The 27338-nt window shown below is 56.9% G+C and overlaps 12 protein-coding genes across 12 annotated transcripts; 7 read left to right on the top strand and 5 right to left on the bottom strand.

Moving 5' to 3' along the window:
* Positions 1–807: 807 nt before the first annotated feature.
* Positions 808–1716, top strand: QBC33DRAFT_290975 (uncharacterized protein). The gene is made up of 2 exons (XM_060423336.1): positions 808–1097; positions 1158–1716. The coding sequence occupies exons 1-2, from the start codon at positions 937–939 to the stop codon at positions 1504–1506; spliced, it is 510 nt and encodes a 169-aa protein (XP_060278439.1). The 5' UTR covers positions 808–936; the 3' UTR covers positions 1507–1716.
* A 1280-nt stretch (positions 1717–2996) lies between these two features.
* Positions 2997–5018, top strand: QBC33DRAFT_564050 (cytochrome p450; the record flags this gene model as incomplete). Its single annotated transcript, XM_060430329.1, has 5 exons — positions 2997–3177; positions 3245–3462; positions 3550–3736; positions 3797–4839; positions 4935–5018. 5 exons carry the CDS (start codon positions 2997–2999, stop codon positions 5016–5018), a joined length of 1713 nt encoding a protein of 570 aa, XP_060278438.1.
* Positions 5019–5271: 253 nt separating this feature from the next.
* On the bottom strand, positions 5272–6511 carry QBC33DRAFT_501755 (ribonuclease-III-like-domain-containing protein). Its single transcript, XM_060425706.1, has 3 exons — positions 5971–6511; positions 5651–5880; positions 5272–5579 (listed from the first exon to the last, which is right to left on the bottom strand). Exons 1-3 carry the CDS (start codon positions 6389–6391, stop codon positions 5433–5435), a joined length of 798 nt encoding a protein of 265 aa, XP_060278437.1. The 5' UTR covers positions 6392–6511; the 3' UTR covers positions 5272–5432.
* A 241-nt stretch (positions 6512–6752) lies between these two features.
* On the top strand, positions 6753–8573 carry QBC33DRAFT_564048 (H3 K56 histone acetylation protein KAT11; the record flags this gene model as incomplete). The annotated part of the gene is made up of 1 exon (XM_060430328.1): positions 6753–8573. The coding sequence occupies one exon, from the start codon at positions 6753–6755 to the stop codon at positions 8571–8573; it is 1821 nt and encodes a 606-aa protein (XP_060278436.1).
* Positions 8574–8887: 314 nt separating this feature from the next.
* QBC33DRAFT_581936 (uncharacterized protein) lies at positions 8888–10565 on the bottom strand (the record flags this gene model as incomplete). The annotated part of the gene is made up of 3 exons (XM_060431300.1): positions 8888–9358; positions 9441–10315; positions 10436–10565. The coding sequence occupies 3 exons, from the start codon at positions 10563–10565 to the stop codon at positions 8888–8890; spliced, it is 1476 nt and encodes a 491-aa protein (XP_060278435.1).
* Positions 10566–11950: 1385 nt separating this feature from the next.
* Positions 11951–14092, top strand: QBC33DRAFT_461998 (UV-endonuclease UvdE-domain-containing protein; the record flags this gene model as incomplete). The annotated part of the gene is made up of 3 exons (XM_060425053.1): positions 11951–12583; positions 12670–13071; positions 13208–14092. The coding sequence occupies 3 exons, from the start codon at positions 11951–11953 to the stop codon at positions 14090–14092; spliced, it is 1920 nt and encodes a 639-aa protein (XP_060278434.1).
* A 495-nt stretch (positions 14093–14587) lies between these two features.
* QBC33DRAFT_564045 (uncharacterized protein) lies at positions 14588–15034 on the top strand (the record flags this gene model as incomplete). Its single annotated transcript, XM_060430327.1, has 1 exon — positions 14588–15034. One exon carries the CDS (start codon positions 14588–14590, stop codon positions 15032–15034), a length of 447 nt encoding a protein of 148 aa, XP_060278433.1.
* A 1600-nt stretch (positions 15035–16634) lies between these two features.
* Positions 16635–18569, bottom strand: QBC33DRAFT_290822 (uncharacterized protein). The gene is made up of 3 exons (XM_060423335.1): positions 18277–18569; positions 17570–18224; positions 16635–17496 (listed from the first exon to the last, which is right to left on the bottom strand). Exons 1-3 carry the CDS (start codon positions 18430–18432, stop codon positions 16814–16816), a joined length of 1494 nt encoding a protein of 497 aa, XP_060278432.1. The 5' UTR covers positions 18433–18569; the 3' UTR covers positions 16635–16813.
* Positions 18570–18907: 338 nt separating this feature from the next.
* On the top strand, positions 18908–19443 carry QBC33DRAFT_519792 (uncharacterized protein; the record flags this gene model as incomplete). The annotated part of the gene is made up of 2 exons (XM_060426308.1): positions 18908–18952; positions 19045–19443. 2 exons carry the CDS (start codon positions 18908–18910, stop codon positions 19441–19443), a joined length of 444 nt encoding a protein of 147 aa, XP_060278431.1.
* Positions 19444–21263: 1820 nt separating this feature from the next.
* Positions 21264–21910, top strand: QBC33DRAFT_602056 (uncharacterized protein). Its single transcript, XM_060432136.1, has 2 exons — positions 21264–21389; positions 21472–21910. Exons 1-2 carry the CDS (start codon positions 21349–21351, stop codon positions 21842–21844), a joined length of 414 nt encoding a protein of 137 aa, XP_060278430.1. The 5' UTR covers positions 21264–21348; the 3' UTR covers positions 21845–21910.
* A 436-nt stretch (positions 21911–22346) lies between these two features.
* Positions 22347–24536, bottom strand: QBC33DRAFT_564041 (uncharacterized protein; the record flags this gene model as incomplete). The annotated part of the gene is made up of 4 exons (XM_060430326.1): positions 22347–22654; positions 22758–23766; positions 23853–24001; positions 24059–24536. The coding sequence occupies 4 exons, from the start codon at positions 24534–24536 to the stop codon at positions 22347–22349; spliced, it is 1944 nt and encodes a 647-aa protein (XP_060278429.1).
* A 1179-nt stretch (positions 24537–25715) lies between these two features.
* On the bottom strand, positions 25716–27221 carry QBC33DRAFT_552658 (uncharacterized protein). Its single transcript, XM_060429327.1, has 2 exons — positions 26916–27221; positions 25716–26746 (listed from the first exon to the last, which is right to left on the bottom strand). The coding sequence occupies exons 1-2, from the start codon at positions 27142–27144 to the stop codon at positions 25899–25901; spliced, it is 1077 nt and encodes a 358-aa protein (XP_060278428.1). The 5' UTR covers positions 27145–27221; the 3' UTR covers positions 25716–25898.
* Positions 27222–27338: the final 117 nt, after the last annotated feature.

Genomic DNA, 27338 nt, shown 5'->3' with positions numbered 1-27338 from the left:
CAGTATCCCCAACCACCACCCTCATAGGCGGCCCAAACCCAAAAGCATTCATAGTCTTCGTGCTCCCCGCCCTCGCACTCGTGACAGCCGGGCCCCAGCCCCCCCCCCCCCCCCCCCCCCCCCCCCCCCCCCCCCCCCCCGGCCCCGCGCCCCCCCCCCCCCCCCGGGGGGTTTCCTTAGATAATTCAAGTTGAGTGCATTAATCCCCCTCATATTGTGGTCGGGACCAGTTTATAAGCTTATTAGTAAAGGTGGGAGTGTTTATCATGCGGTTGAGAGCCTTGGACGGGAGCATCGCGAAAGATCATCAGGGCCCGCGGGGCGATGCTAGTGGAAGGGACGAACCGGAAATGGGCCGGCCGATGCATCCGTGTTGGTGCCTGGATTTATTGTTCCTTAGCGCCCTGCAGGTTGTCCTGAAATTCTCCATCTCTAACCATGACTACAGTAGGCATATCATACGATATATGGGTGCAACATGCACATGCAAAAGGTGCATAATTGGGCTTGGTTTTGTTGGTGCCTTATGTCCAGTTTCGGGGATGGCAGCAACATGCGCAGCTGATTTTGGGGCTGGAGCTTGGGTGCAGATGTCTCGGTCGCAAAAGAGGGCCGTAGGTCTGCATCGTAGGATGCGCTTCGTAATTATTAACTCAGTGTCAGCCAACGGTGAGTGAAACAGCATGCTGGATTGGACGCCACCAGACCGGCGTGCATGAGTGTAACGCAAAGACCTCAGAGTAGCAATCGCCAAGTCAGCTGAACCAAAGCTATTGTCCTCAAAAGTCTGGTCGAACAGCTGAATAGCTTGAACTGCAGGTTAGAGACGTAGCTAGTAGCTGATCTCCCAAGACTATATAAGCAGAAATGAACACCATTCTAGAGGTTGCTGTCACTAGAGCAGAGACCTAGGATTTTGAATATAACCGAGTTGCAATGAATCCTACACTCCTTCTCACACTCATCGCCAGCTCTATTGGAGCCGCTGCTGCCCAGGCGTCGGACTGCTCATGCATCAACGGCTTCGACCCGGACGTCTTGCCCGAGATGAACGTGACAGACTTTGTGGCGACAGCGTATCCCAACGGCACATCCGTGTAAACCACACTCTCATAACCCTATTGCAATCTCCCCGCAGCTCTAACGACTGTCAACAGCTACTCCTTTGATCTCGCCTACTGGCCGGGCGTGGGCCTCGCCCGTTGCCAGGCCACGCTGCAGGGCTCGCCGGGCGTGTTTGTGTCCGTCTGGGGCGACCAGTACTGCTCGAAGAAGGCAGACGGCAGCTTCGTGCCCATCTGGTGGTACTGGAGCCAGTCCTTGCCGGACCGGGGTTACGACTTGCGCGTCGAGTCCAAGTACATCGACGATGCAGGATTCTGCCTCGAGTGTCTGGAGTGGGGCACCCATACCGTGTCGTCTTGCAATTTTGGGCGCTCGGAGAAGCTGATTGAGTATCGAGGAAGTGGGGATTTCGCCATCATCCCGAGGACGGTCCACAGATAACCAAGGCGTGGCGGTTTGAAGAGTTGGAAAAGAGGTTAGGTGGAGGATCGTATAGCTGCCCAAGCCGTACAAGGGTGGTGCTGAATTATTTGATACTGAACGAAAGAGTGTCTGAAGCAAGCTACTCCCTAGCTGCCCACCGGGATAGATAGTGAGGAGGCAACTGGGTTCAGCCCACCCCAGAAGACGTAGAAACGAGCGAACTCACCAGGGGCGCATGTATGGCTTTATTCGATGACCACGACCATGAACCGATATAAGCGATATCGTGTGAGATCATCTATCAACATGGGCACGGCATCTTCAAACGGCTAAACCTACTAATGCATACTTGGATCGATTTTCTGGCACAGTATCGCCTAGATCAGTCTGGGAGTGGTTGTCATCGATAAGGGGGAACCTAGGTGAGGATTGGGGAAGATGACTCTTCAAAGTAAAGTCTGGCCGTGTCAAGTTTTTCGACTTGCGACAAGTTCTCGTCGGCCAAGTTACACCCAAAGCACCGAAATAGACAGAAAGTACTGTAGCTTGAACGCATCTGCGCCTGTGTCTGAGACTTGTCCCGAAGAGAAAACTCGAGCTATTTTCGGACGTGTCATATGTCTGATGACCCCGCTAGCCGGCATGCAAATGGGGTAGACGACAGCTATTCGGTTCAGTGAAATCAGAGGGAGTCATCAAATGGATGACTTCTACTGTTATCCCAGGTAACCTAGCTCATCAGCACCAGCCAGTCCGCGCTTCAACCTCGCTTAAGTAATGATGCACTAGTAATTGACTGATTGTCGCCTAGAGATCGGAAAGAATGGTGAAGAGTTGTTGAAGAGTGGCTGAAGCGGGTTGAGAGGAAGCTCTCGAGAAAAGATTGGTCCCTCAGGTGTGTGTGCACCTGCTCGTCACATGAGATGTGTGATCTTTTGCATGTGCTTATGGGACGCAAAAACACAAATTATTATTATAAAAGTTAATGTTCGAAGGACGTCCCGTTGGTGGCACGACACATGCATGGAATATGGTTTGCGCCGAGAGCATTCCTTTGCACGACGACGTTGATGTTGTGTAACGACACCACATCACTCGATGATGTCTCCCAAACGGGCAACGAGATCTGCTTTGATATGACGATACCCACAAGTTATGGTGAAAATGCGTTGTTCAGCTCCTGATGGAGCGGCTTAGCAAAGGCTTTCAGAGTCTCTGATTGATGTTCTAGTTTGAGATGATGTTGGAATATGCGATTGGAGTTGATAACTCTGAAACACGCATCTCCGTATCCTATCGTGGAATGGGCCTGCAATCCGGCGATTCGGCCAGATTCAATGCCCCGTTGCCGTTGCGGTTGTGCGCCGTGCCCGTGTCAGGTTGCATTGCCAAGTTGGGAGGTAGCACCTCGCCCCACAAATGGGCAACCTTATCAATCGCCAACGGCCACTTCGCCATCTCAAAACACCCTCGGGTGGTTGGCTGGACTCTCCAGACATTTCGCAAAAATGTTGACACCCTTCCTCCTCGCCGCAATACCGCTCCTGGTGGTCTACCTAATACGGGAGATTCACTACCGGCGCTTCAAGCAGCATGCCGACTTGCCACAGCTCCAGCCGTCCTTCATATGGGGACACCTGAAGGCGTTTAACGAGTTCCTCTCACGCGGCTCTCCGGACCGTCATGTGGGTAAGACCTGTCGTCGCAAGGGAGAAAGGAAGAATCAGGCAAGTCGATACTGACGCCTTGCCGCCAGATTATGTCTTCACTGAGATCAAGGAAGCGCTGGGCAACCCGTCGGTGGTGTTTCTGGATCTCCGACCGGTCTCGTACCTCATGTGCATTATCAACGGCCACGAGGTCGCCGAGCAGATCTCGCGGTCCTCGAAACTGTTCCAATGGAGCACCCCCAAGTCGCCTACCCTGGCAGATTTGCAGCGCCTAACCGGGCCAGAGTCACTCTTGAACAAGGAGGTAGGAGAGAACCGCCCACCCCGCTATCCCCTCCCCGGGGCTACGTATTCTGTTACGGCGAGGCTGACTGGCTCGGCTACTATACAGGGGGAGGAATGGAAGACCCTGCGCAGGAGGTTTAACCCCGGCTTCGCCCCTCAGCATCTGATGACCCTTCTGCCCTGTGTTCTGGACAAGACCTGGTATTTTCTAGGGCACCTTGACAGCTACGCGCGAACCGGCGAGGTGTTTGGCCTCGACGAGCTGTGCACCAACCTAACTTTCGACATCATTGGTGGGTCTCTGCTCGGATCGTGGTCTGCAGGAGAACGGCTGGCTAATATGGGCTGTCTAGGTGCCGTGACCATGGACGTCGACTTTGACGCACAGCTCGGCCAGTCGCGCCAGAGCGAGTTCATCGACCTCTACCGCAAGCTGATACTCAGCTATTCCGGCGCCTACAACAACAGGATCATCCCGCTGAACCTGCGCACCCAGTTCTACCGCTGGCGCCTCTCCCGGCGCATCGACCAGCTCCTGCAGAGCCTGATCCAGCAAAAGTTCGCCGAGCAGCGGCAGCTGGGCTCGTCGGCCAAGTCGCGCAGCGTCCTGTCGCTCAGCCTGCAGGACACGGAGACGCTGACGCCGGCGCTGGTGCGCCAGACGTGCGACCAGCTCAAGACGTTCCTGTTCGCGGGCCACGACACGACCAGCATCCTGCTGCAGTGGGTGTTCTACGAGCTCTCGCGCACGCCGCGCGCCCTGGCCGCCGTCCGCGCCGAGCTCGACGACATCTTCGGCCCGGACTCGGACCCGGCCGTCGTCCGCGCCCGCCTGCTCGCCCAGGGCGACGAGGCCACCCGCCGCATGACATACACCTCGGCCGTCATCAAGGAGACCCTGCGCCTGTACCCGCCCGCCGGCACGGCTCGCATGGCGCCGCCCGGGTCGGGAATGATGGTTCGCCTGCCCGAGACGGGCGCGGAGGTCTGCCTCGATGGCATCGTGCTGTATAACTGCGCGACCATCGTGCAGCGCGACCGCGCCGTGTTTGGGGATTCGGCCGATGACTTTGTGCCCGAGCGCTGGCTGGGCAACACGGATACGTCGATGAGCACCAACGGCGGCGGCGATGGGCTGGAGGAGAAGGCGGGAGGGGAGGACGGGCGCGGCGGCGGCGGCCGGGTGCCGGCGAGCGCATGGCGGCCCTTTGAGAGGGGGCCGAGGAACTGTATCGGCCAGGAGCTGGCGAACCTCGAGGCGAGGGTGATTCTGGCCTGTGTGCTGAGGCGGTACGACTTTGTCAAGGTTGGGCTCGGGGAGAGCGTGCTGGATGAGAAGGGACTGCCGGTGGTGAATGGCAAGGGGCAGTATGAGGTTAAGGCCGAGCTGTACAGCGTGAGTTGATGATGATACCCAGACTCCCCCTCCCCCATCACCAACCCTGGATGGGACTTCGATTGGTGCAGGATTGTGCGCTAACTGCCGTCTAGACTAACCAGATCACTTCGAAACCGGTGGATGGGACGAAAGTGAGGGTGAAGCTGAGCCCGACGGCTTCGGGGAACCTCTCCTGAGGGAAGAGTGAGGGAAGGACACTGTCTGCGTATGATACGACTGCATGGGATAAATTGTATGATCTTATTGCAATATTCCTTCGATTTCTTGGGTATAACAAAAAAGACAAACCTGCGGGCACGGCGCTTGGAGGGTCCTTATGCTTCTTGGCCAATGTGCCGTCAGTATCAAGTCCCAAATTGAGATGATGCCAAGATTGCGACTTGGCCAAGCGGCACGCTGTTCATGAACGTGGAATTGTCCACATGGAATCTGCGGCTAGGTGGCAGATGAAGCTGAGCAACGTCAATTCTAGATGGGCGGCGAGTGGTTGCCGCCCGGTAACGAGGCTCGGCTCTCTCAACGGATGGAATTTGTCTAATGTCCCGCTGTTATTGTACAGTACATGTTTATACATTGACCAGTGGTAGTCTCTATGCGGGTATCAGTCGCTTCAGTATCTTCTCCCTCGCTACCCTGCCAGCAACCTCTGCGCCGTGTTGCAGGGAGATGGCCCCTACGATCGCAAATAATGTCGTGTTCAACACAACTGTCAAGCCTGAGCCTTCGAGGTTTTCGGGCTAAGAAACGCTGAGAGTTAGCTGCTGTTGGAGTGCCAGAGAGACGGAGAGTCGGGGGACAGTCGCCTTACCAGCCTGGGCTTCCACCGGACCACTTCTGGCAGCCCTACATCGACTGCCAGCCGGGCCATCTTCTCCTTCCTTATGAGATCCAGGGGTTGTCTCGAGCCCAGCTTGTCGACATTGGCGAGAGCAGGGTGTTCAAAGGGTACACGGTCGTAGGGATCCGGGGTCGGCTTCTCCCCGATGATGTTTGTTGTCAAGATCGACCTTGTTGCTTCTAGAGCAATGATTTGGCGGCCTGGTAAATAGGAGAAGGTTAGCAAGGAGTCGCCAGTCCCAACAGGGGGTAACACCGAACTGCGAAACGGGGAATGTGGTTGTTCCGTACCAAAGTACGCCAGCTTCGTGTTGAAGCCTCTCCTCCCCTGATCAAAACTCTTGTGCGTCACGGCCAGCCACTTGATCTCGTCCGGCAGCATCCGCTCGCCATCGCGCCCCAGCAACACGTTATACATGGTGTCCAGCTTCTTCGGGTCCTCGTTGACCGTCCATATCTTCCGCCGGGGATCCTTCACAACGTTGATTGAGAAACCGGGGCCCTTCATGCCCTCCGGAGTGTAGGACCACCTTGGCCGGTCGCCATTCTCGGGCTCGGCATCGCGGGCGTCTGATCTGAGGGTGGGAGCGGAAGAGAAGGGCCGAAGAGGTGTGGAGGATAGGCGGGTTAGAGGCTGGGCTGACGAGCATCTACATTGTCGCAATGACCTAGTAGATGTTGTGAAAGCTGTCCGAGAGCTATTGAGTGCCATTGAAATGGTTGAACAGCAAAAGGAGTCGAGGGCGAAGCTGTGCTCGATTGAGAGACCTCAACTCAATGGGACCAATTTTTCGCGACTGGAGATGCACGGTCTTCGGCGGAAAGTTTCCCGGCTATGGACCCGTGCGCAGGATAAACTTCGGAATAGCCAAGCTGTCCCGCACGGTCCCTGTATTCCCTCCTGCCCATTGGTCAATCCATTGGCATATGCCATGCGCATGTTGGGAAAGGAATGTGGAAGGCTCCAAACAGACACTCCCAAAGCCAGCACTGCGGAAGAAACCACAGGAAAACCTCAATGTCTTGGTCATGGCTTCTTTGTGCATTGGTCTGCCCACCTTTCTGAGCTTGTAATGGCCTCTACAAATCCCTCCAGCTCGAATCACGAGCGCCCAACCAGCAGCCTCCTCCTGGAGAAGCTCGCCGCGGTTCTGCCAAAAGGCTACAAGTTCGGCGTGTATCACCTCTCGACCCCTCCGACGCGTACCGATGCTCTTTGCTCTCCCCCGCCGGGAGTATCGCCAGACAAGACATACCGGGAAAATCACTTTCTTGCCCTTTCAATCGACACCGAGACCGAGACGAATAGCGACAATCCTAAGGGTTCGTTGCCCAAGCAAACTCTAGTCCTTGCCTTGGAAGTCCTCATTTTTACGACTGCCTATTCGACTATAATATTCGTCTCCAAGGCCGACTCGACAGGTTACCTCCAGCTTCTCGGCCTGCCGAAGGGGACTCCATCCCCGATCCGAGAGGTCTGCGCCACGTTCCTCGCCTTCCTCGCCGAACACCGGCGGAGAAAGGGTATACAAACGGTCGTCAGTCTGTTTGCGCGCGCGCAATCGCAGTATCTGTTCCCCGGCAGCGTTGAAAACAGTGGCAAGCACGTCCTGAATGACCGCGAGCTGGTCAAGTGGTGGTGTCGAGTGCTGAATCCGCTGCTCGAGAAGCGAGTAGAGAGGACACAGCGGAGGCAGGAGCAATGGGGCGATATCAAGGGCTATCTCATAGTCCCAGGCCTCGATCATTATGAAACTCGAGCGTTCCTCCCTCGGGACCCAGGGAGCGCGGCAAACTGGGCGGTTGGTCACCCATTGGAGAAGATCTCCCATTACACGGCCGAGTATGACTGGGTTCCTCCCAGATGCCTGATCCCCCGATATCCCGACGATCCCAAGTCACGCTTCCGTGGCGAGCTGGATGAGGAGGCTGCGAAATGGAAACAGGATATGGGCTCATGGAAGAGTGTCAAGAGCCTGGATCAGTTCTGGGAGATGATGGCGTTCCGGCAGGAGTGCTCTAGCGGACGCCTAACAGGGTTTATTTGGGTGGTATTCGATGCCAAGACGGCCGGCGTCACCTCGCAGGTATCGGGACCGCCCCCTGCTCCATCTGCCGTCAATCTACCCCCCACAGAACCGCCATCAACTCCACCTCGCCGCCGTGCTGGCATTCCCATCCGCACACCGCAGTCATCGCCGTTGAAAGTCCAAGCGACCCCAGAATCTGCAAAAACTACCCCATCTAAGTCCAGTGGAAAGACGGAGGAAGGGGAGAAGAAGAAGAAGAAAAGGAAGCTAACAGGCCGCATCATCCCCCGCCAGCCGCACATCAAAACCCACCAGAGGAACTACCTCCTCGACCGCCCCATCTCCACGGCATATTACCACTGGCCCCCCGAAGGCCGGGGCGAACGGATCGTGGACGAGTCAGACTACAAGCGCATCGTCGAGCTGCTGCTGCACCTTGACTTCGCCACTCTCGCGAAGGCATGCGGCAGCACCAAGCGGTGGATCGGCGAGGTCGCCATGGGCTCCACGTGGGGCCGCGAAGTCGTCGGGACCGATGAATCCACCCCGCCGGCGAACGCGGCCGCTGCGACGGTGACCAACCTGTCCGGTCTTATCAAGAGGAAGCGCCCGGCGGCGGAAACCGGCGGGGCTGCCCCCGGAGAGAATGGGGATGCGGCTTTGGCGGCGGCGCCCGGCAAGACGGTCAATGTCCTTGGGGCGGGCCTCGTGAGGAAGAAGCGGAAGGAGGGGGATCAAGCTTCGGCTGCCGCGGTGGCGAATGAAGTTCCTGGTGTTGCCGGCAAGGCGGGAGCAGGCCAGGATCAGCCGAAGGTCAACGTTCTCGGCGCAGGGCTCGTCCGGAAGAAACCCAAGACGGCGTGATCTGGCATGCGGTTTTCTTCGTTTTGGCCGTTTAAATGGTTTGGTCCACGGACAAGGCGCGGGTTTGCTTGGGCGCGGCGCACTTGCAGCATGTGATACCAGGGATAGGTTTGCGCGATACCTCATCTTGGTGTTCAAGGGCGTGGGACAGGACTAGGACTAGGACATTGGCGTCGGTACCGGAAGGGCTTGGCCGACCGACTCCTGCTGGAACGCCTTTCGAGAGGAGGAAGAACTCGTCCGGTATGTAGGTAGTATGGATTCAAAATGCTTAACGACGGATGATCCGCCCTCCTCCAAAACTCCCCCCTTGCTTACCTTCTCAACTTCTGCCGCTTCACAGCCGGCTCATCGGACTGCCCTGCCGTTGGCCCCAGTTCCTGCAGCTTGTCGCGCACCCACCTCTGGGCTTCCCGGATGAGCACCTTCTCGCCAACACGCACAGCCAGGGCCTTCCCCACCCTCCCGGCCGGGTTTTCCCTCTCCCCTCTTGCCATGTCCTCCTCCAGCGTGGTCGGGTACTGTGCCGCCCTGTCCTCCAACGCGCCCAGCACGCTCGCGAGGAAGACGCCCAGCCGCGCATCCGAGTCGGACAGCCTGCTTCCCGCACCGCTCGGGTCGACCTTCCGAAGGGCCTTGAGGAACGCCTTGACCTGCTCCGCCAGCTCGTCGGGCAGCCCATGGAACTCGAGCGTGTCGTCCACGTGGCCCATCGAGTCCGGGTCTTCGCTACCCCATTCGATGACGAAGCCATCCTCCACGTCGTCCAGGTCGGCCTTCTTCTCCTGCGGGGGGGTAGCCGTTAGCATACATGAGGAGTCTTCTATCAGCAGGGGGGGAGCCCCCTGGAGTTCGGGTTGCTCTCACCGCCTTCGCCCAGACCTCATCGCCCAGGCCCAGCTGGCCCTTGATGCGCGCCACGACCAGGGCCCAGGGCAGCTCGACGACGTCCCACCGGCGGTACCGCGGGGTGACGTAGCCGTAGCGGCGCAGCAGCTCGCCGTTGGACACGGGGCCGTAATAGTTGAGCACCTCGTCGCCGGGGGCGATGCGGCGCAGCGCCGTGGCCACCAGCGCGCCCTCCTCGTGGTTGATGTGCGCGTTGAAATCGGCGTCGGCGTTGAGCAGGTCCGCCATCGGGACCATCCCCAGCACGCCCCTGCCGTCCCGGTCCTCCACCCAGCCATCCTGCTGCTGCTCGCCGTCTTCGTCGTCGTCGTCGTCACGCGACAGGTCGAACGCGTACGCCATGATGGTGCTGCCCATCCGGTGCGCGAGGCTCGCCAGCTCGTCGTCGGATAGGGGCTCCTGGCCCCCGGAGAAGAAGACGTCCGCGTGCGCCCGGATCACGGGCAGGATCTTGGTGGCGATCATGCGGTCGGCGTCGGCGCGCCCGACCACGGACGCTACCGAGGTGGCCTGCAGCTCGCGCAGCTCCGGCGCGGACCAGAACATGGGCGTGTCGAAGGCCGTCGGGAGGATGTCCAGGTAGGGCTTCCATGGCGAGGCGGGGCCGCGGAGGTGCTCGTAGATCATGACTAGGATGAGAGAGGTCCATGAGTCCTGCGACGACGATGACGAGCTGGGACCGGAGAAGTCGTCGTCGTCGTCGTTGTCGTCCTGGCTGTCGCGTGCAAAGACCTCGGGGATCTTGGAGGGCAGCTCTGACGTGGCCGGGCAGATGATGCGGCTGCGCGGGATGGTGAATAGGACTGTGTCTGGGGCTATCTCTGCGGTCGCGACTAGAAACGGGGGGGAGGGGAACTGTCAGCGCCGGGGCCGTCGTTACCGGTTGCCGAGCAAGCACGGTCCCATGACAACCTCCCCTGACTGACTGACTGACTGACTGACTGGGGACTTACCAATTCCTCGCCCGGCGCCCCTATCTCGCAGGTCCTCGAGCATGATGTCCGGGTGAAATGTGGCCCCTGGAAGGGACTTGAACCAGTCCAGGAATGCCTGTGACTGGTTGCCGAAGTTGTCACCGGTCATTGGAACGTCGCCAGCCATTGTGGTCTGAGGGTTGGTGTTTTGAGAAACGTTGCCGAAACTGCTGAGCAAATATCAACGAGCTCTAATTATGGAGAGAATTTGACGATGCACCCCTTGTATGAGATCTAGGAAACTTCCTGGTCATGCAATTGTCTGTGCAGCGGTTATACGTAGGTACTGTACATGCACTTATATCGCTGCCTAAGGGGTCTGTGAATGAGCAGAGATAAATGGATGCCTGCCCAGGTAATTGTCCAATTCTGCAAGTTGGTAAGGACGGGAAGATGTATCCCCTAGGCAACTGCTTTACGACATGTAGCAGTACGAGACAGAGTTTTTGCAAGCTAGGGCTAGGAGCTATTGGGGAGGCCTTTTTTGATTGGCCGGACCGCAAATTCTAACCCAGTCTGCCCTATCTGGTGCTACCTACTTAAAGATTTGCGGCCGCCTGTACAGCCGAGACGCCTAGAAAATATTCACCACTACCTTAATAAAGTGACTGCCTGGGCTAGGCGTCTACCAAGGCGTACCCGAACGAAAACTGCGACACCACTGATTCGTAGGAAAGTCTCCTGGGCGGTTGAGGATGACGCAGCTTCTTGTCTCTATCGAATTGCGATGCTGCGAGACTCATGGCTATTCACGGTAATAATCATCCTACACTTCAATTTAGGATCAGCAGAGCAAATACAGACTAAGCATTGAGACAAGTGAGAGGTGTCAGACCTGTAGCGATTGGCATGTTTCGCCACCGTCGCGCTCATCAGGAGGTTCGCTCCTCATCTGTCGACCCAGCTCCCTTTAGGAGAGTGAAGTGTGCCTCGAAAAACTATGCGCGTATAGGTAGCATCACTCACTTCCACTTTCTATTTGAAGCTTAGTGTTCGCCCAAGGGAAGCCATTCTCATGAGGTGCTTATCCCGGCGGAGGTTAAAAGAGAAAATGGGTAAACACTTAGTGGGAAGTGGTATCCTAAGCGAGGCTTTTGCCAAGAATTATTTACCTATTTGTTAGGGAATCCCACCCTCCCCATGAGCCTAAAGGACATGGATTGGGTTGGTTGTTGAAGTGGTGACGACTAGAAGTGTCGCAGGCGGCTGAGACTTCATGGGTAAGTAATGTGCGTTGTGGGCCTGGGCGGAGCCGTGACCTGTGATTGGCCATAGGATGTATGACTTCATCGATAACGAGTTGAGGGAGATGCATCGTAGACCACTTCATCAAACAATGTCATGGTCTCGGTCTATCCAAAGCTCGTTTCCATTGCACTTCTCAAACGCCGTTTCAGTGAAGTATCTCCTTCGCAGGTCTATGCCACCTTAAGGCCTTCGATCTTGCCATTTCCACACACTGCAGTCCCCGCCCAATGCCAATGTCCCAGCACAATGCCTCGCAAGCGAAAGTCTGATGTCGATGCCTCCTCGGCCTCGGCCTCGGCCGTTGATGATCCTCAACCCAAGGATGGAGCAGACCTTCGCCGGTCGATCCGTATAAGCACCAGTCGTTCCAGTAAAGATGGCCGAGAAGACGAGTTTGGCAACCCTGAGGAGAAGGAGGACGATGACCGTTCTTACATCGACGCCAAGGATTTTTGGGAGAAGGCAGCCGCCCGTAACCCGGATGTCAAGCAGGCCATTGAGGATCTGGCAGACATGGATCTCCGCTTCCGCCGTGCAACGAAACGACGGAAGCTGCAGCTGGCCGAGAGCAGCGTTCCCAGCTATCGCGACTCTCCGTCACAGGACACCTCCAAGTCCCACCCGACGCCCAAGCTTGATCCCAGTGCACAGCCAAGCTCGCCGACGACCATTGGTACCTTTCCTACAGCCACGGAGATCATCGACAGAGAAGACTCCAAGCAGAGTGTCAAGAGAAGCAAACCAGGCATCGAGAAAGAAGGGCATGCCGAGGTTGTCGAGGGTGTCGAAGACAGTGATGCCAACGAGCGAGGCGCGGCAAGGCCTCCCGCCGTGAACAGCAGCTATCTCCCCCTTCCCTGGAAAGGCCGTTTAGGATATGTGAGTGACCAGTCATGTTTTCAGGAGCTGCAGTTGCTGCAGTTGGGCAAAACACCTCCCGAAATGCATTGCTAAATGCCAAGTAGGCCTGCCTAAACACATACCTACGCACAGCGAACCCGCCCGTCTTCTGTTCCCGGACATGTAGACTGGCGTCCATAATCGAGCATCGTCACCCACTCCAAGATCCCTTAGCACCGGAGCATGCGACCGTGAACAGACCCGACAAGAGCAAGGCGTCAGACGTGGAATTGGGACGCAAGTTTGTCCAGCAGCTGGGCCTGTCTAACGCGGCCGACATTGTCAAGATGATACGGTGGAACGACAAGTACGGCATCAAGTTCATGCGGCTTAGTTCCGACATGTTCCCCTTCGCCAGCCACGCCGTGCACGGGTACAAGCTTGAACCCTTCGCTTCCGAGGTCCTCGCCGAAGCTGGCAAGGTAATTGCGGAGCTGGGTCATCGAGTGACAACCCATCCGGGCCAGGTTTGTGCACCTCCTTTGGCCCCTTGGCAAGGTCAACCCCTTCCCCCCACTTTTTCTCTTCCCCCCCGCCTGATGCGTTCGCTTCGGCCCCAGCAAGTTTGCCTCCGCCACCGTGCACACTGACAACCTCTCGCAGTACACCCAGCTTGGCTCACCGCGTGAGGAGGTTGTAGCCGCGTCGATCCGCGACCTCGTCTACCACGACGAAATGCTCACCCTCCTGAAGCTCCCCCCGCAGCAGGACCGCGACGCCGTCATGGTCATCCACATGGGCGGCACCTACGGCGATAAGGCGGAGGCGCTGGCCCGCTTCAGGCTCAACTACACGACGCGCCTGACCGAGGGCATCCGGCGGCGGCTGGTGCTCGAAAACGACGACGTCTCGTGGAGCGTGCATGACCTCCTTCCCGTCTGCGAGGAGCTCAACATCCCGCTGGTGCTGGACTACCACCATCACAACATCGTCTTCGACGCGTCGCAAGTCCGGGAGGGGACCCTCGATATCAGCGAGCCGGCGCTGGCGGACCGGATCGCACGGACGTGGGAGCGCAAGGGCATCAGGCAGAAGATGCACTACAGCGAGCCGAGGCCGGAGGCGGTGGAGGCGCGCGACAGGCGGAAGCACGCCGCGCGGGTGGCGACGCTGCCGCCGTGCCCGGCCGACGCGGACCTGATGATCGAGGCCAAGGACAAGGAGCAGGCCGTGTTCGAGCTGATGCGGAGCTTCAGGCTGCCCGGGTTCGAGAGGATCAACGACGTGGTGCCGTACGAGAGGGAGGACGAGGACCGGCCCGCGAAGAAGGTGCCAAAGAAGAGGAAGCGGAAGAGGGGGGCCGGCGAAGGTAAAGAGGAGGGAGTGGACGAGGAGGAGGTGGAGGAGGCGTCGGAGGGGAGGCTCGTCTCGGCCGAGGAGTTTGGGATGGGAGGGCCGCTGAATAGGGTTTACTGGCCCATCGGGATGGATGATTGGCTGAAGCCGAAAAAGAGGGCGTCGTCAAAGGCAAAGAGGTGGATTGATTGACCTTGTCCAAGAGATGATGCCTACCATCTCATCTCGCATGTTTGCGCTTGCTTGGAGGCCTAAGCAGACGAATAGGTGCATCATTGTAACAACGCAGGTGAATAAATGGCTGGCAGAATTGTTTACCTCCTCCTAGTAGCCCCCTGTCGTCGTCTTCTTCTTCTACCTTGACATCCGACCTCCCAAACGTCGGGTCAAATTCTTCTCTCACTAATACACCCTAAAGATCCTTCAGCCAGAGGTCGCCAACGGAGATTCCTCCAAAGACTGGCTCGCACCGAAATCCATTCCAACAGGGCGCCCAAGGTCGAAATACCCACTATTCTTTGCAGAGACTGGCACTCTTCACCCTTGATTATTTTCACTACAGTCATCGCCTCTTCGTCCCAGTACACACTGCATGGCGACAACATAGGTGATAGCCATGGACGATGACTACGACGAAGAAGAAGTCGATATTTGGCGAGAAGTTGATCTTCAGCGACTGAACCAGCTATGCCTCACTTATTAGGACAAGAGAATCAAGACACTGTGCCCGAGCTGGGTGCATTTCCAAGTCTTGTGGCCACGCATGATTCTTTCTACAGGTATCAGACCAAGTGTGCTAGCCACTGCAAACATGGCAAGTTTCCTGACAGCGACGCCTGGAAGGCCCTGAAATATCCTTTGCGCTGGCTTGGGATGAGCGATTTGGCAGATCTGGCCATCGTGCTCTACTATTACGACACCCACCGCCAACCACTTGATCTTGCCGAGTACTATAAGGCAATGACGGGATATACAAGTGTCCGGCAGGAATTGATCGCCAAGGTTCCTGCCAGAGGGACCGTCCGACTGGTGCGAAAGCTGTCGGTCGGCGTCAATCAGTTCATCCAAAAGTATGTCCGAGATCGCGATATGAGGGAGAGGTGGACCGCAGCTGCTGAGGACCGGGCAGTATAGCACGGCATAGCACTTTATGGTCCCGAGGTCGAGGTCGACGGCATAGCTACGCCCCTGTTTGAGAGGAGGTAAAAAGACGGATTCGCAGTGCAGGGACGGAAGAATCGGGTGGACTGTATTGCGACATCTTTTCTGTATCCGTTGAGAAGTCTACGAGGACGGAGGCTGACTACTACCACGTCTGGAAAGGAGAAGCTTAAGATAGACTGATAGTTGGATGGAATTTTTGATAGATGAAATCGCACTTGGAATTCTCCTTTCCACGTGGATCCCAGTGCTAGGAGCTTCATTTCTCAAGATTCATGGGCAGATGCCCACCTAGGAACCTACGGCGTTGCCTGATGCTTTGATCTTCAGTCTAGACGCACTCCATGCTACTGACTACCTACTTTACAATGGAACCCAAAACCTAACGGGACTGACTGTCTGAAGACAAGCTTACGTGCTCAAATCCAGGCCTGGCAAGAGCTTGATCATGGAAGCTGTAGTGGCTTGCTCCGCCTCTGTGAGAAAACAACAATGGCAAGCTTATGGGAGGCAGCTGCCATGGTCCGCCGAAACTAAAAATAAAATGAGACTCGCTCGATCATCTCCAGACTCTATCACGACATCAACATCACCTTTCGTCGACACACCTCACCAAGGAGGGTATCTGAGAGCCACCCACCACGAGGTCGTACATATAACTGAGTCGAAAGTAGAATCTCATTGGGCAGAGCTGGCGAGTCGGTAAGGCCTCAAACGTAAATTCTACAGAATGTCGAAAGTGTAAGTTGGCTAGCTAGGTAGGTATGAGCACCTCAGGTCTTGAGTGAAAGGGGTAAAGGGGGTGGCCCGTGCACAAGTGGCCTTCCATTTTGAGACCACCTCGTCCCCTGGGCAGAGGTAACTACCTAGCTTGTATGTATTGTAGATCCAGGACCTGTTACAAGTCCTGTTCCAAGACTTATGCAATATGCTCTTAGACCGAAGGATTCCCAAGGAGAGGTCGAATAGCCTTACACTTCTCCGTCCAACCTCTGCAATGCCAGTATGTCTCCTTTACCGTCTGAACCACTCCTAGGTTCAGCAATGAATTAAGGTTGTCAGACTAGAAGGGGGAGCCCAGCCATCTGTGGCCCTTCCCTGATTACTAAATGGTCCAGGCAACGAGAAAGTGCTGAGGGACCTCACTCTCTACTTTGGCAGAGGTAGTCAAGACCTGGTGTTTGCAGGTATCAATTGTATGAATCTTCCTCCTGTGATCTAGTGTCTACACTGCTCGATCTTCTCGATCACTTTCCAACCTCTTCCATGAGCATCATCGTGTCGATATTTCACCTTAGCAGCCTTACATGCTGGAGAACTCTTTCGATCTTTCATTTCGGCCAACCCCCAGTTATCATGGCATCGCGGGTTCATTTCACCAAGCTTCCGCGCTAGAATTCTCTGGATCCTTTCCACATGCTCAGTTTCTTCAGCTATCACTTCAGCCGTAGCAGTAGCAGTTGTTAGGCTTCTTCCGGAAATTGGGCAGCCATGGATGATAAAGGAGGTGATTCTGGCTCCGCTCAGCGCTTCCAGGCAAAAAGCAAGTCCAGCTTGAGAGTCAAGGCTACTACCTAGGGTTAAGAAATAAAGCATACTACTAACATCTCTACGTCTTTTCCAGGTCCCTCACATCCGTTCTCGAGAAGATCGTGGGCAGGCCTGCGCAACACACCTCTTGGGTACCCGCAGACAAGTTTATCGGTGGGATCTCCTCTTCCCTAGGACCGATACCCGGACCCTTGGATCTCGCTATGTCAGCGGCACAATTGTCATCCCGCAAGGCAAGACCAAGTCGTCGCGGCCTCGATCGTTGACAGAGGTGAGCGGAATATCCTTCAGCTCCGAGCTCACGGAAATGGGGTTCTGGCCTGCCCCCACCTCCTGCGTCTGCTCCACCGCCCTCACGATAAGCTCCGATATCTCGCTCCTGGAGAAGCACTGGGTGAAGATGGGGCTGGCCTCTACCACCTCTATGACGCTCTTCCGGCCCGTCCCCAACCTCATCTCGCGCAGCTCCCTCCCTATCGACTGTTCCGTGAGCCCCACTGCCGGGTCCCCTTGCGCCCACTGCGCCGTGGCAAGGCCGTGGAAGAACAGCGCCGTCTGGGCGAGGGCCTGGGCGAGCAGGCATGCCCTGTCGTGGGGGCTGAGCAAGCCGATCAGCGGCTGCTGATGCGCCCCGCCGCCGTCCCCATCGCCGCCTTCCAGGGCGTCCTGCAGGAGCCCGAGCTCGTCGCGGGACTCGAATGCGGCGGCCAGCACGCTGTCGAGGAGGTGCGGGGCCAGGAGCAGCGCGTCGCGGTCCTTGAGGTTGAAGACCTGGGTCGCCTTGGCGAAGAAGTCGCGGAGGATGCCGCCGACCTCGACGCCGCTTCGCTTCCTCGCGTGGCCGGTGTCGACGGTGAAGTACTCGGCCGCGATGTTGGCGGCGACTGTATGACGTTTATTTGATCAGTGGCCGGATTCTTTCCAATATTCGCATAGCTGGAGCGGATAATTACTCACATTGTGTCGATATCGACGGCGAATTCCGCTGGGCAGCAGCAAAAGCCAATTTGGCATTCCAGTCCTTCAAGGCGGCAACGGTCGTGCCAGTCAACGCGTCAAAACCGGACCTCCCCCCACCGACGCCGCCGTCACCTCCGTCGTCGTTCGCAACGCAGACGCGGGCCACGCGGCCTCCTCCACCGACGATCCCGTCCCACCTGCCGCCGATGCGCTCCTCGAATCGCCGCGAGGCCAGGTCCCCGATCAGGTGCGACACGGCGACGCTGGACGCGGCTCCGCTGCGCCGCTCGTCGCGCGACCACTCGAGGCGCGCGCGGCCGACTAGCTCCTCGTACTTTGTGAAGACGAGCACGGCGGGCGGGGTGTCGGGGGCGGCGGCGGACCGGAGGTGGGCGAGGAAGTCGGCCTCGAGACCGTGCACGCTCCTGTCCTCGTCGCAGGCTACGCAGTACCAGATGCAGTGGATGCGGTCCGCGGGGGCGGCCGAGGGGGATTGTCTGGCTTTGAGGAAGTCGCACACCCGGGCGTAGGCCTGCTCATCCCCGCTGCCGAAGTTGGGCGAGGTGTGGATGATGAGGCGACTGTTCTGGCCGTCTAGCTCTAGCTCCTGGGTGATGTCATGGCCGGGGCTGAAGGCTGCTGCAAGATGGTTCTGCCGTTTGTTAGATACTGTTGAAATAGGGGGCAAGAACTTATTTACTGACCTTGGGTAGGGTGACGCCGAAGATCTTGGAGAATATGTCGACTTTGGTGGATTCGGCGTTTCCAAGGACGAGCAGGCGGAATGCTGGGCATTGGGAGAGGAATTCCGAGGAGGGGGGAAGGGCGAATAGGGTGCTTAAGTCATTATTTGTTTCCATGGTGAACGTTATTGTCAAGTTATGTATCTGGATTCACAGGTTGAGATTCACTCTGGTCTGAGTCTAGAGTTCACTTTTATATTACTTGGATTCGGAATGTGGATGGGTTGGCATGATGATGGCGTGATGTGTGGCACGAGCCGAGCTGGACGCATCCATCTGCACCCATAATTATCGATGACATGATGAGACTGCAGCAATAAATTGCCCCTCAGCTCTCTCACACTTCTCCTCACAACCTCTTTAATACTGTCAGCTTTGATTGGATTACAACGTCAGATTGCCAACACTTTACTGTGCAGAATCAGTTTGGTGAAAGAAGATTGCTTTAAACCCATCTCGTTTGATTTGTCTCGACCGCGATAATTTCTAACTTTCGTGTACAAGGCGATCAGAAAAGCCAAACCATTTCCGATGTCTGAATTTCTGGGCGACCGGCCGTCACGCGCTTGCCCCGAGTATGGCTGCGACAACAATGAGAAGAAAAATTGCCAGTGGCATCTTGAACGAACTGATGGACGTATCAATCTAGAAGGGCTCGTGAAAAGAAGATGAAAGTCACTGGCTAAGATGGATATCCACTTGCAGGTTGCCTAACCTCGTAAGGTGTAGAACGTTTTCGGAAGAACTTCGGTGACCGACTATGTCAACCTCGCGATCCTTCAAATTTCGCCTAATCACTCTCTCCTCACCACCGTCAATGGAAGGATGATGCGCTGTAAGGATGAGTTCGACACCCTCGGCGATGGCAACGGAAGGATCCGCGCCTCTGGTGTGGTGCGCCTATCCCGTAACCGGCATGTACACTCAAGCCTTCCGCATCCTGCCTGGGCCGTCTTCGCGTTACTCGTCCTCACCTATCACATCTGGATCAGCCCCCTTGTCCTGGGTTTCAACTTGACATACATCATAACAACAGCAGTACACGCCGTCATCCTCGGCGCATCCGTCAACTCGGCGCATGACACCGATGTCTTCGCGGTACAGGTTGACTTGCAGTTCGCCATCTAGTTAGTAGAGCAGGCCCGAGGACGCAAGATCGCCCGTTTTCACGAACTGGTCATTCTCAGACCCAGGCCTTCACGGCCTCGATATATAGTCGTGAAGACTCTCGCCACACTGCGGTATTTCTGGGCACACGCTTTCTATCCCCTCTTCGTAATGTGGACTGTGTTTATCGTGGAAAAGTCCGAATGGAGTCTCACGCGAAGAATTATCAGTACCTCAGCTTCCGTTTCAATGACCTTCGCGCTCCTCCTCCTTCGCAAAGACACTTGACGCAGAGTGAGAACGTCGTTACTGAAACTCATCGTCCGAGGTTGATACTTTAGTTGCTTTCTCCTTTCTCATTTTTTCTGCTTCTTCCTTTTTATACCACCGGCTTGCAAAGAAAAATACAACTCCCCCCAAAACAGATCTTCCGATGAAAGAGCTAAGAGCGTTCGCTTGCAGTCATAAATCCGAGTGATGCATAGTATGTGGGTGGATAAAGTCAATTTCTAGGATAGCCATGGCTTCTCAGGAAACGATCCAAGAAAAAAGGGAAATAGGGAAAGGAGCTCGCTTAGGTTGGAGCCAGACAGTTTGGCAGGAGAAGCCTGTGTAAAGCCTGCGTGGTCAAGTTCAGGGGCCTATAAGAAAAGTGCCACCTCAACTGAATGGTGGGTAAGGTCTTTAAACCCAACTTCTTCAAAACGCATGCTTTTGAAGGGTGCCAGGCCTAAGTCTAGATTTTATACATTATGATCCAAGGGAGATTTGCCACTCCAAGCCGTGCCTTCCCACCTTCGCCGCCCCTGTGTGGGACTTGCAACATAATAGGGAGTTTGGAAATCGTAGGGATTTAAACAACATGTAAGTGACGGCGAAAAGCTTTTTGCGTGAGTGGTGCTGTGACGTCCAAATGCAGATGGCTGGTCATGAATCTTGGGGCGATGAGAGGGCGCGCCCTATCTCTCGAGCGGAACCAAAGATGTGTAAATGTTTCCTACACCGAGAACATAATCTTTGGCCATAGACACCCCCCAAGCCTCTCGCCAAGGCACTTGTGAAGCATTGCGGGTTTGGCTTGCTCAACGGCTTCTGTGATTCATTACTAGTGATTCCCAAATTAGAATGGGAAGAATAAATGACGTTGCACGAGGCGTGGCCATACTATACACTACTGACACCTCGGGTGGAAGGTTGGAGCCCACATCCCGCTGCCTGCCTGTCCCCGGATCACACGATGTTCGTTATTGAGACGACAACTTACTCGCCCCGTCCGGGCAAGCGACCGCCAAGGCTGCAAAACAGACATGACCCTTTTGGATAATTCCGTATACCCAAATCGGTTCCTGGTCCGTCATCAAGGGTCGTCAAGCGACTATTTTTAGCATAAACTTAATTGCATTTAAAGTTTGCTGGCGGGCGCGCATTCAGCCGCGATGCACCGTAGACAAGAAAATTCCTACGCAAATAGACCATATAGTCCCATGTTACGGATTACGATGCTACCAGATGGGGAATGTTCCGGTTCCTGGCATCCTGATCGCCCATTGGGCCATTGACAGGTCTGGGCCAGAAGCAGGTCAGGATTTCGGAGACTGCAAGCTATCCACGAGCCCGGGTTATGAAGAGGGCTCGAAGGGCCCCTTGATATTGCCAATTGTTGCCACCCATTTCCCTCCAATTGAAAGCTTCACGGGATATTGAAATATATTCGGCATGGATACACGGGTGGCCACGGTTTGGCCTCCAGACGGCTGGTTCAAAATGATATAAAACTGTCAAGCGTCCCCCTTCACGACACCGACATCCGGTTCAGTAGAGCTCCTCCACGAGAAACAAACAAGCCACCACACAACGAAAGAAAAAGAGCTTGAATCTACTATCCCCTCTCCAATCAGCACAGGGTCTCCACAAACTCGAGAAACAATGCATTCCTTCCTCCCGCTCATCCTCTCCGCCCTCGCCGCGTAAGTAACCCAATCCCAATCCCAATCCCTCTCCCCCACCACCAAGCCCAGACAGACACTAATAAACCTCCCTTCCCTACAGCGGCGTAGCAGGCCAAGTAACCCTCACCCCAACCACAATCTGCCGCGGAGCAAGCTGCACGACAGCATGCCCGACACCAGAAGACGGCGGCGGCAACGGCGGGGGCGCGGCGCGGACGGTCACGGTGACGACGACGGAGACCGTCACCAAGACGACGGGGTCGGCGTGTGGCGGCGGCAACTGCCCGACCCTCACGTCAACGGGCACCGTGTGCAAGACGTGCCTCGTGCCGCAGTGCACGACCACCCAGGTCGTCAACAAGCCGGCTGGGTGCAACAACCTGGCGACTGTGTCGACGAGCTTTGGATGCAATGATGCCGATGTTTGTAATAAGATTGGCTGCAGGACTGTGTATGCTATCCAGTCTTCCTGAGTGGGTGGGTGATGTGCTTTGGGAGGGGGGGGAGGGAGGCCGGGTTTGGGTTTCTGGAAGGGATTTGGGGGCACGTTCATGAGCATGGGGTGGGTTGGTTTGCGGGGGAAATCGCGAGTCTGTTGCATCGGTATAGCATGAGTAGAGCGCCAGCTACGCCGCTCAATGGGGAAGAAGAGCATTTATCCATCATTTGCGATATCGCCGATGAGTGAAATGCTAGCCAGGGTATCATTAACTCCCGCCAATTAAGCCATATTCCTGCACTCTTTCCCGTTCATGACTCCCTACACTTCTTCCCGTTCATGATTCGGATTAGAATAATCATCATACATTTCCAGTTCGACACGGAGCAACCCGTGGCATTGGCCGAGCATCAAAGCAAGACCAGCCCATAACCCCACGAGGTAGCCACCTCACTAACCACACACCCATGGCCCAACATACACATACCATACCATACATACAAGGGTGAGTTATCAAAACTCTTCCAACCCCAAGGTCATAAGTCATAACACGGCACGCTACTGACATGCACCACGGCGTCGAGGTAGAGCCGATTCTCGACAACGCACGCCGCGCCCCCCTTGATCTTCCACACGCCGTTCGGCCCGACGGCGAAGTCCTGCCCCGCCACCAGGCCCTTGACGCGCACCTTGCCGCTCGCGACGGAGCATATGCGCAGCCGGTCCGGATCGGCCGTGAACCGCGCGCACTCGCCCGGCTTGACCATCTGTACCCGGAACGTCACGTCCGGGGCAACCGCCACGGTCTGATTCTGGGATACGAAGGCCGTTGAGAAGGCGATGTCTGTTTTTGGTGGGGGGTCGGTGGTCAGCTTTCTGGGTGGTAGGAGTTGTGTGTGTGTGCGTGTGTGTGTGTGTGTGTGGTGTGGTGTGGTGTGGGAACTTACTCTCGGGCCCTTCCTCGCCCTCTCCCTCGTCCCGTATCCGCCCTGGGGCGAATTCCCAGTCTTCCAACTCGAGGCTCGCTGCTAAGTTGTTGATGTCCGGTGGGGCCACGACCGCGGAGGTAGCAGGGCCCGCAGCAGCGGCGGCGGCAGGCTTGCGCAAGGCCGTCTGGCCAAACGTCGGGATCGGCACGGGAGTGACCAATGTCGGCTTCACAGTGGAATTTTCCCGGGACAGGCTCGTCCTAGTGGATGCGCGAGCCGAGTTGAGGGTCATGAGCCTGCTCGACCACCTGCGCTCCACCACTTCTTCCTCCTTCTCATCCGGCAACTGGCTCAACTCTTCCTTCGGCGCCTCTGGCAGGTCTAGGCCATTGACCTGCTCCAGCGATTCCGTGTCCGGGAGGTTCGAGCGAACCATGACGCACGGCCGCATCAGGCCGCCCAGGTAGCAGTTGCAGCAGGTAGAGGGCCCGAAAGTCTTCTTGAGCGCCGCCGAGGCCGACGGGCGCAGGGCTACGCACATGTCGAACATGTTGGACGCCGCCCCTTTCGGGTCGCTGCAGTTGTTGCACAATCCCCTGGCACCCGTGAGGTAGAGCAGAATCGCGCAGACGATCCTAACATCTACTTCCATGTCGACGAGCCCGTCGCGGAACCTGTCTTGCACTGAGTCTGGGAGAAGACGGCGCTGGGGAAGAGCCAGGAGCTCGAGCGCAGGTGCGTATTTTGGAAGCGTAACCGTGTTCGGGAGGATCGTGCGCAGGTACCGCCACAAGGGTGACTGGCTAGCAGCAGCCCAGCTGGCATTGGGATCCAGGACTTGGCGATACCGTTTCCCATTGGGCGGATCATTTGGCCCGAGTACCACGGTCTTTCTGTTGTCGGGTAGAGGTACCGCCGATACCACCACGGCCGGATACCTCCCGGTCGCCTCGGGGTTCTGCCGCCGGCCTATGACAGTCATGGTCGCGTCGCCGTTATCATTGAGCAGGCATGCGCGGTGCGCCATCTGAGCGAGAAAGACAAGTCAGCATGACTGCGTAGAGGGAGCCGGGCTTCGATCCCCCCGGCCCGGGGGGGTTGGAGCGTACATACATTAAAATGACCGCCCAGTCCCGTGGTCGACACAAATGTCCGCTTACAGGCCCGGACTGCGCATACCCAGGGACGTTCGACATCGGGGAGCGGCTGATAATCCTTGGGGAAGAGCGCCCCCGCTCCGGCGACCCGCACCTTCCTCCCATCTTTTTATCATGTTAGCAATCGATCGTCCTCGACGAACGGGGATCCATGTCGCTTACTGAGAGTTCCAATCCATTCGTTGTAAAGTCTATCTCCGCAGGTCCTCAGGGGCTTCATCTCGTCGTACTGCAGCTGTCCCAGGTCGATTGTGGTCGCGCCAAGCTCGTCGCCATCCTCGGAGGACGCTGATTCCTCATCGACGAATTTGGATCCCTTCCTAGCACCTTTCTTAGTAAGAGTGCGGACGCTACTCAGCTGCTTCAGGTTATAGTTGGGCAGGCTGGCTCGGGCCCTGAAAGATCGGGCCCCGGCGACCTGCGACTGGCTCTCCGGCTGGGAATCCTTGACCTCGTCATCGCCCTTGTCCTCGGACGAGGAAGAGTCGCTCCCGGAGTCTCGGACCCTGATGGGCCGTCTTGCATCCAGCAAGTCGTCCCGGAAGTTGCGGTTGAACGGGATTGACTCGTCATCCGAACTGCTCGAATCCGGACCGGAGGACAGCAGATCGTCCCTCGTCGCCGTTGAGGCTTGCGGCATGCTCGCCTTACTGAGCTGTCGGATGGGTGCCATCACCCCATGATCGGATGGAGACTTTCCTGGGGAACTAGTTCCTAGGCCAGTAGCCAAGGCCGCACGTCGACCCGCATTCTGCCGTTGCCGCTTTGAAGGTCGGAAGAGGGAGGAGCCCACTGGTCGTTTCTTGGAATCGATGGGGCCGAATGTCGGTTGACTCCCATGGCGTCCATCTAGGCGACTCGTTAGTGCTGGGTATACAGTGAAACCAAAGCTAGAATACCTACTTGTCGGGGGGGCGACTTGGCCATCCAAGCTTGCTTTGTCGAGGTCCTGGCCCTGTCGCAATGTGGCAGGCTGAGAAGAGCTCGAACGGGAGCCAACCGAGGGGGTGTGACGATGCGAGGCTGAGTCACGACCGTTGATTGCCGTCCAGAAAGAACGGGATCCCGTTCGATGGGAAGATGAGGACCGAGGCCGAACATCATCCCACACCCTCTGAGCACTGCGGACCGAGGCTTGAGCCGATAGAAGCCTGGGGGTGGCTTGTTGCCCGGACCGTGACTGCGGCATGCTAAGGCCCGGTGATGGTGAGTTAAGGCCTGGTGGTGGCATGGTGTGGCCTGATAATGGCCCTTCCCTCAGGTCATTTGCAATATCGCGGGCCTCGCGCGCTCTCTGCAACGATTTATGGCTAGAGCTCGGCAAGGCAGAGCTTGACCGGTATGGTGGGGCCCTAGGCGGTGTCGACATGCCATTGTTGTTGTGAGCCATCGCGATTCAAAGCCCCGCGCCTCAGGCTCTACAGCCTGTGTCTGCCTAGTCGCGAGGCTTGTATAAGGGGTGCACAACGTGTCAAAGAGCAAAATGAAGCCTTGTGAAGCCTGCGAATGGGTAATTCACCCTCGCAAACTTTTACTCAAAGATTGGATGCGACGAGCTGGATGTACAGTACAGGCTGCGGGGAGCTCAGCAAGCTGGCTGAGGCTCTTAGAACGGCGCTAAATTAGTGGCTTCAGCCTCTGACAGGGGTGTTCAAGTGGAACTACGGGCTTGCACAGGCCTCTCTATTCACCAACAGCCACCAACACCGACCAACGGCAACCGACAGCATCAAACTCCGAAAAAGACAAACAGCAAACAAACGTAGGTTTCGAAAAGATGGTGTCAATGGGACGTAGGCATCAGTTGATGGAAAACATGCATATTGGAACAAATTTGTAGCTATACTGTAGATTATAGAGGCACCTACATACATCCCGACCTTGGTCTTCACAGCTTCAAAATGTGGTAATTCTAGATATTTAACGCAGAGTACACACACCCATCTCTAGGTACCTTACATTCCATATTTTACACATTCCATTCCAACCCCTTCTCTCCCCCCTACGCCTTCTTCTTGCCCTGGCCCTGGCCCTTTCCCTTGGCAGCACCCTTGGCAGCCTCAACAGCCTCGCCAGCCTCAGCAGCAGCCCTGAGAGCCTTCTTCGCAGCGACCTTCTCCATATGGGCGTCCCTCCTGACCTTGCGCGCCGCCGCCGAGGCCTTGAGCTTCCTGAACTCGGCGTCGCGCCTCCTCCTGCGGGCCCGCAGCGCCGCCTTGCGAGCCACGACCTTGCCCGTGCCAGGAACCCGCCCCGCGGGGCCGATCAGCCGACCGATCTCCCAGTTGTGCTCGCGGTAGCTGTAGTCGTTCTGCAGGTGCAGCACCCGCGTCTCGCGCTGCACCCGTCGCCGCTGCGCCCGCAGCTCCGTCAGCCGCGCCGCCCGCTGCTTGGCGAGCGACTTCTTGGACCGCCGGGCCTTGGTCGCCTCCTGCGCGAGTTGCTGCTGTTGCGGTTGCTGGCCCTGCTCGGCCCCGTCTGCCCCCGTCGCCTGCAGCAGCTCCGCCTCCGCCTCCGCCAAAGTCTGGCCCTCGCGCCGCACGACCCACAGGGGGATGCCGCTGGGGCCCGTGACGTCGCGGGCCTCGGGCTCGGGCTTGCGCGGGCTGGCCACGAGGTTGAGCCGGCGCCGGCGGACGGCGTTGGGCGGGTACGGCAGCTTGTCCTCCCGGTTGAAGGTCACGCCAATGTACTGCCGCGTCGGGTGGTGCGCCGGGTCGCGGTAGTACTTGACGTAGCCCGACACCGCCGCGTGGATCGTGTGGTTGCGGCTGATGATCGTGTTCTCGCCTGCGTGCCAGAGTGTGCCGCGCTGCTTGTAGATTATGTTGCCCGGGATGACGAACTGATCTGTGATTTGATTTGCATGTCAGAAGTGGCCGTTTGGAATATGTGGACTATGGCACCTCAAGAAGAGCCTCTGGTCAAGGGAAGGGTGTGTATGGTATGTAGGGGGAGGCAAATCATCAAATGTAATGTCATGCTGGGATTGTGCGTCCTGGGGCGAGATTGAACATACCACCCGTCCTCTTCGCTCCCATCTTCTTTGGAATCGTCCTCTTCCACTTCAATTTGTATGCTCCCTGGGACTTGACGGACGCATATCGTCTTCCCTCAACCTGGCTGCCCCCATCGAGTCGCAGCTGGCCGAAGAGCTGGGAGAGGCAGGTAGGCGTGAAGGCCAGGCCCGGCCTGAATCCGCTTGCAGCAGCCGCCTGCAGCGGTCGCTGTAGCTGTGTGAGTCGCATTGGGCCGCGCAATGACTCCCGTCGTGGCTTTCGAGGTCGAATTGGGAGAATGAAATCAATGCTCGCAGCGCTGAGCTTGTTTTCGGTTGTCGGATGGATGTCGAAGCTCCAGGTTTTCGGCTTAGTCAGCCCCCCGATAACCCGCGATAACGATAAGCCACGGTAGCTGTGGGACAAGATGTCAACTTGGCCAT

Source organism: Phialemonium atrogriseum, assembly GCF_030411735.1.
Source record: "Phialemonium atrogriseum strain 8032-3 unplaced genomic scaffold QBC33scaffold_45, whole genome shotgun sequence".
NCBI classification, from domain to species: Eukaryota; Fungi; Ascomycota; class Sordariomycetes; order Cephalothecales; family Cephalothecaceae; genus Phialemonium; species Phialemonium atrogriseum.
Note: the sequence above shows the minus strand (reverse complement) of the source record. Positions and strands in the feature narration are given on the sequence as shown.

Coding starts and splice junctions, on each gene's coding strand:
- QBC33DRAFT_501755 (XM_060425706.1), bottom strand. CDS start 6,391: ATGGCACTCAATAGCTCTCGGACAGCTTTCACAACATCTACTAGGTCA. Junction 5,881..5,970: donor CACGAAGCTGGCGTACTTTG/GTACGGAACAAC, acceptor CCTATTTACCAG/GCCGCCAAATCATTGCTCTA. Junction 5,580..5,650: donor TCCGGTGGAAGCCCAGGCTG/GTAAGGCGACTG, acceptor AGCGTTTCTTAG/CCCGAAAACCTCGAAGGCTC.
- QBC33DRAFT_552658 (XM_060429327.1), bottom strand. CDS start 27,144: ATGCGACTCACACAGCTACAGCGACCGCTGCAGGCGGCTGCTGCAAGC. Junction 26,747..26,915: donor GGGAGCGAAGAGGACGGGTG/GTATGTTCAATC, acceptor ATCAAATCACAG/ATCAGTTCGTCATCCCGGGC.
- QBC33DRAFT_290822 (XM_060423335.1), bottom strand. CDS start 18,432: ATGGAAACAAATAATGACTTAAGCACCCTATTCGCCCTTCCCCCCTCC. Junction 18,225..18,276: donor TCGGCGTCACCCTACCCAAG/GTCAGTAAATAA, acceptor AACAAACGGCAG/AACCATCTTGCAGCAGCCTT. Junction 17,497..17,569: donor GCCGTCGATATCGACACAAT/GTGAGTAATTAT, acceptor AACGTCATACAG/TCGCCGCCAACATCGCGGCC.
- QBC33DRAFT_602056 (XM_060432136.1), top strand. CDS start 21,349: ATGCATTCCTTCCTCCCGCTCATCCTCTCCGCCCTCGCCGC. Junction 21,390..21,471: donor ATCCTCTCCGCCCTCGCCGC/GTAAGTAACCCA, acceptor CCTTCCCTACAG/CGGCGTAGCAGGCCAAGTAA.
- QBC33DRAFT_290975 (XM_060423336.1), top strand. CDS start 937: ATGAATCCTACACTCCTTCTCACACTCATCGCCAGCTCTATTGGAGCC. Junction 1,098..1,157: donor TATCCCAACGGCACATCCGT/GTAAACCACACT, acceptor GACTGTCAACAG/CTACTCCTTTGATCTCGCCT.